This window comes from Tyto alba, unplaced genomic scaffold (genome assembly GCF_018691265.1).
Source record: "Tyto alba isolate M040663 unplaced genomic scaffold, T.alba_DEE_v4.0 Super-Scaffold_14, whole genome shotgun sequence".
Lineage (NCBI taxonomy): Eukaryota > Metazoa > Chordata > Aves > Strigiformes > Tytonidae > Tyto > Tyto alba.
In genome coordinates, this window is record NW_024881276.1 from 8,553,705 (window position 1) to 8,559,158 (window position 5,454).

Consider the following 5,454-nt stretch of genomic DNA (forward strand, 5'->3'; position numbering starts at 1 on the left):
AATAACGTAGCAGCTTGAGAAAGCATTTATAAGTTGGTTTTGGTTTAAGTAGATAAAAGCACAGGAGGCTATTCCAGAGCAATTTCCTCCATGCAGGAAAGGATTAAATGTACATTTGAAATAATGGAGATTAATATGTCCCACAGGAAATCAGTCTTATCGGAGATACATAGATGAATTGGAAGGCCAAAATGATAAAATTGCAGATGTTGCCGTGTTTAGCTGGTGTCAAAAACACCCTGTTCCATTCTCTTATCATCACCATCAGCTTCAGGACTGAAGAAAATATATAGTGGGCACCAGTATAAGAAGATGGATAGTGTTTGCTTAAGGCCATATTGTTACGAAGATATTTTTTATTTAAGATTTTCACAGATGGATTTTTGCAACTAGACTGTATCGCCAACTGAATCTGTTTGCTTAAGGTAAGTAAGTAGAAATGTTATTGCTTTAGTAACAAAATAAAGATGCAGATCTATCTTCTTATTAGAGTGAACTTGGTACAGTATTTCTTCAGTCTTGAATGCAATGGAAGCAGGAGAAAAGATATTTTAGGTAACTCATAAAATATAAAGGTTCTTAGAACTAATCAGATCTACATAATAAATTCAAGGCCACATCCAGGCTTCAGCCTCTGCACAGAGTGTTATATTCCTGATTAATTCAAGTATTTCTGCTAATGCATTCACATTTAAATAATCTAAAAATGGTCAAAGTTCAGTGGTTGTTATTAGACTTTGTGGCCTGGGTTTGCTCATGCCTCTGTACTACGGCATTTTCTGTCTAACACTGGTCCCAGCAGCTCTCAGTGAAGGCAGCACAAAAGCAGAATTCTGTTCAGGTTGGGCTGCTGCACCGAAAACACAGCTGCCAGCAGAGAGGAGCGTGGCTTCTGTGGCTGCTTCGTAGGATGTCTTGCAACAGCCAGGATCTCGAGGATTTTGTCAGGTTTAGTTTCTACTAGCCAGGAACACTAGGGCTCCTGATTACATGTAATGTGTATAAGGAACTTGGAGCATAACAGTTAATTACCAAGGAAGAAAATAACTTGGAAAAAGATGTGAAATTTCCTTTTGTGAACGTAAAAAGGAGATTGTAATGGGAGCGAATCAGAGACCCTTTCTTCTTGTGATACAGTGACATATACAGAATTAAAACCTAGATGTTATTTATCTATGAACATTAAGCTTTGACAATTCATTACAGCTGAAGAAAGATGACTGCCATCCTCTCTCTGTACACATCTTCTCTCCTGCTTTTTCTTTTTCACTAACAGGTTCACCTATTCACCCAAATAATTGCCTTTGTAATTTTATACCGTTTTTCTTTCCAGTGCCTCTCACTTTTCACACAGCAGCCGTGTCTGCGGCAGAGTAGAAGACTTTCAGAGGATGAGCTCCCTGGTGAGCACCTCGCACCTCCAGCTAGCCGCTTTTGCTCTGGGTACGGTAGGCTGGATCCTCTGCACCATTTCAATGGGAATTGTGGAATGGAGAGTGTGGCACGTGGACAACACCACCATCATCTCCTCTGGCGTCGCCTGGGTGGGGATTTGGAAAGTCTGCTTCATCAGTTACCTTCACGTCTCGCCTGGCTATGAAGAACAGTTCTGCCATAAATTCAGTGGCTATGACTCCTCCATCCCCCACGAAATTTATGCTGCTCAGGGTCTCCTGTTGATCGCCACGTTCATGGGCTTGCTGGGACTGACTGCCACAATACTTGCTCTGAGAAATGTTTATATGGGAATCACTCACAAAACTCTCATCACCCGCTTCTTCCTGGTGGGTGGCTTCTTCTACATATTTGCTGGTCTGTGTGTCCTGATTCCCGTGAGCTGGAATTTCTATTCTGTAACACATAACCAGAGCATCGCTTTTCCTCCTTCTTACTCCATGCCCCCCAGCCCAACGGCGCAGGAAGCTGGTGCTGCCATTCCTATTGGGATTGTAGCTGTCATATTCCTGCTGCTAAGTGGGGCTTTTTCTCTCTCGTACAGATTTCCGGAGACCATGAACACTATCACAAAATCCTGACAGGATAAATCCCTTCCCGTGCTGTTTCTGAACAAGAGCATAGTCAAGAGATAAGGACAGCAGCAGGAGTGATTTTATAGCAAGCAACTGCAGAATTTAATTTTAGTCTATAGTAGCCATACCATTTTGTTATATTAACTCGCAGAATTACCATCTTAGTTGTCACATATGACCAGTGGTTCATCCTTAACACAGTTGAGCAGCAACTGTGATTAAGTTTTACCAGTTGTCCTCTTTTGTATATAGAAACATTATTGATTAATTTATTTTTTGTGTAAGATACTTACCATGCTCAAAGAGCTAATGCTGAATTAACTGTCCTGTTAGAAAAATGTGAAATAGCGTGTGTTAAATGTGAAATTGTTTCCTTGTTGGTACTAAACTATTTTGTCCATTATTTAATTACATCCGTAGCAAAGTATGTTTTGTGACAAGTCAACATTTTAATACCAATAATATGAGTGTCATCATGATTGTGTCAAATGAGTCTTCCCTGAATTGTCTTACAAAGGTCTTGCCAGTTTCTCCTCTTCCTCTAGGGCACATAAAGAGCTGTGTCTTTAATGCTTCCATTCTTCTTTCAATCTATTTGCATTTTATGTTGCAACGTGTTTGCCTGTGGGCAAGGTGTGCTCTTCGTTCCTCACTTAGGCACAGCCAAAAAATCTGCAAGTGTTTGCTTCTTCATCAGACACTTCACCGAATCCAAAGGTATTGCAAAAGACGGAAACAACTTCTACAAGTTATTACAAAACTGCTGTCAAAATCAATGTTCTCAATAACTGGGAATATTCAGTACAACTTTCAGACTATGATTCATTTGACCTGATGTAGACAACTATAACTAAACCAATCACTTCAGACTCTGTTTATAGTCAATGTAGAGACAAAGACAGTCTTTTTCCAAAATAGATGCCTAGAATGTCTGGGAGATGACATGCTGCCTAAAAACCTGTTTCTCTTAACCCACTGTAATGGCTGTATAATAACTAGAGTTGCTAACTCTGGCGTACACAACCAAAATTCACCTAAGCTAGATAAAGTTAGGTGAAATGAATCTGTTATTTAAATGGCATTTCATATGCTAGTGCCATTAAAAAAAAAAAAGTCCCAAATGCTGCAATAAGGGCAATTTTAAAAATAAATAAATTAAGAGCTTGGGAGGAATGAGTAAACAGTGTTGACAAACTGTTTAGCTGTGTGTTAGTTCAAGACAAATGTCTTGAAAACAAGTTCCTCAAAAAGCTATTGCACTTTTAAAGAAATTCTACAGGAATTGAAGGAATTTAGTTTTATTCTTTTAATCATTCTCCATCTTCTAAAATACTCATGGATTCAGAGAAAGAAGAAAAGAGAATGTAACAAAAATGTAATCATTCTTGTACATTGCAAGAAAAGGTAAAATGCCAGCACACCAGGTCTTACTGCTTGTACCTGTTACCACCTCAACTTGTCCTAGATGTCCCATTTTTCCTCCACATTTTCCACATGGTCTCGCCTTTGCTGTACTGTCTTTCTATAAAGAATCTCTACAGCATCTTCATTTCCTCTCCAGTCTTCCAGTCTCTTCTGAAACAGCAACTTATAACATCATTGGTAATTGTTTCATCTGCTGTGAGGATTTATCTTTTAGCTGTTTACAGTGTTATAAAGCACTTTCAAGTTGTGTTTCAATGAAGGAAAGTGATTTAGTAGCTTGTTTATTATATATTGTTTCTAGGTTGATTTCTCCTATACATCCTTTACAGTGTTGGTAGGTTTCATTCTAAAATGTACAAGTTGGTAGAACTGTTCTGTCTTCCCACAGGGCCTACAATAATATTAGATTTTATCTTATTGTAGTTGTAAGGAAAGAAAAAGATCTATCCATATGTTTATGCTAGCATTTCCCCACACTAATAAACCACCAATATTCCCTGGCAAGGAATTTCAACTTTAACAGAAAATGACTGACTCTTCGGCTTTTTTTGAGTTCATGTATGCACAGAAATGTCAATAACCCCAACTGTATTTGTTAGCTATATTCACTAAATGATTGTGTTCAATTTACATTTCACTTCTTGGCTAAAGGAAAAAGGAACAAGCCACATCAGATGCACCAACTTTCTGCGTTGCTGCCACAGCTGTTTCCACCAGCAATTACGTTAATTTGTCCTGATGTGTGGCTGTGAAGCACTGGTGGTGTGTCAAACGTGGGCTAGATGGTGAGGAAATTCCCCAGCTAAACACTGGCATAGATTGCCTAAAATAACATTTTGTCAAAAATAAGTTTAGAGAAATAGTGCCATGAAGACTGTAGGTATGAGTGAGCCTATCTCAGGACAGAGGGGTGATCCGGATGGATCTCTTGGCATCCCTTCCCACTGTACTTCCCAGGTCTCTGCTACAGGAGTCTATCGATAGTCACACGGTCCAGATTATATGTTGATACATGATAAAACGTAGTCTACGGTCAAATATCAGGCTATATTAAAACTTCCAGACCTTCCCTGAAGAAAAGATAGGAGGAAAAAAAAAACCTCTTAGCTCAAAAAATGGGAGAGGCAAAGCTTCTGTTGATTTCAGTGGCATTGAGCCCGTCTAACTTTGATTCTTCAAGGCTGTGGGATTCATTAAATTTTAGTGAAAGTTTGTGTTCTTTAAGATTTCGGTATTGAAGGAAAGTAAAGCTCCTGTGTTTTTACTTTGCCAGTGAGGAGGCATAGTTTCTTTGTGCATATTTTCGTGACACATTTGTTTTAGAATTTGAGAAGCTAAGTTACCTTTCAGTAGGTCAGTTTGTTACTGTGTCAGTTGTGCTTGTACAGCTATTTTTAGGGTTGTCTGCAGAATTAGGCAGCTGAAATTATTTCAATTTAAAACGCAAAAATGCAAAACTTTTTTGGAAGGCTATTTTTAGCCTAGATTGCTTTAGGGACCTACGCCATAGCCTGGCCCCACAATCATTTGTAGTAGCACAGCTGAGGACAGGCAGCAAGCTGTAATACAGACAAGAGTGAGTGGTTGGGGCCTTGAGGTAGAGAGGTAAGCGGCAAGAACCTCTTAAACAAATTTCACTACTGAAGAGATCCTATCTCAAAGCTCCATCTCCAGCCTCAGTGCAGACTGGGACCTGCTGCCTCCCCAGTGACAGCACCGCTCGCCTTGTGGGCTACACCCTGTCTAGGAATGTCTCCACGCTGGCCTCAGTCTACACATAAACTAGTCTCACTTTATTTTTTCTGAGTTGATAATAAACAAGTATCTTGTGATTCACTCACATGTCTGAATTCACTGCTGAGGGAATGATCTGAATACCAAGACTCTCTTTGAGTTTCTGCTGGGCGTCTAGGCGTAATGATAAGGCACCCATCTTTCACCTCCATAACATGCTCCTTGGCATTGATTTACCACATGATGCGTTTTGTTAACCTTATTT

At 39.5% G+C, this 5,454-nt stretch overlaps 1 protein-coding gene across 1 annotated transcript; it reads left to right on the forward strand.

Moving 5' to 3' along the window:
* Positions 1–1,391: 1,391 nt before the first annotated feature.
* On the forward strand, positions 1,392–2,036 carry CLDN34 (claudin 34). Its single transcript, XM_032986901.2, has one exon. The coding sequence runs from the start codon at positions 1,392–1,394 to the stop codon at positions 2,034–2,036; it is 645 nt and encodes a 214-aa protein (XP_032842792.1).
* Positions 2,037–5,454: the final 3,418 nt, after the last annotated feature.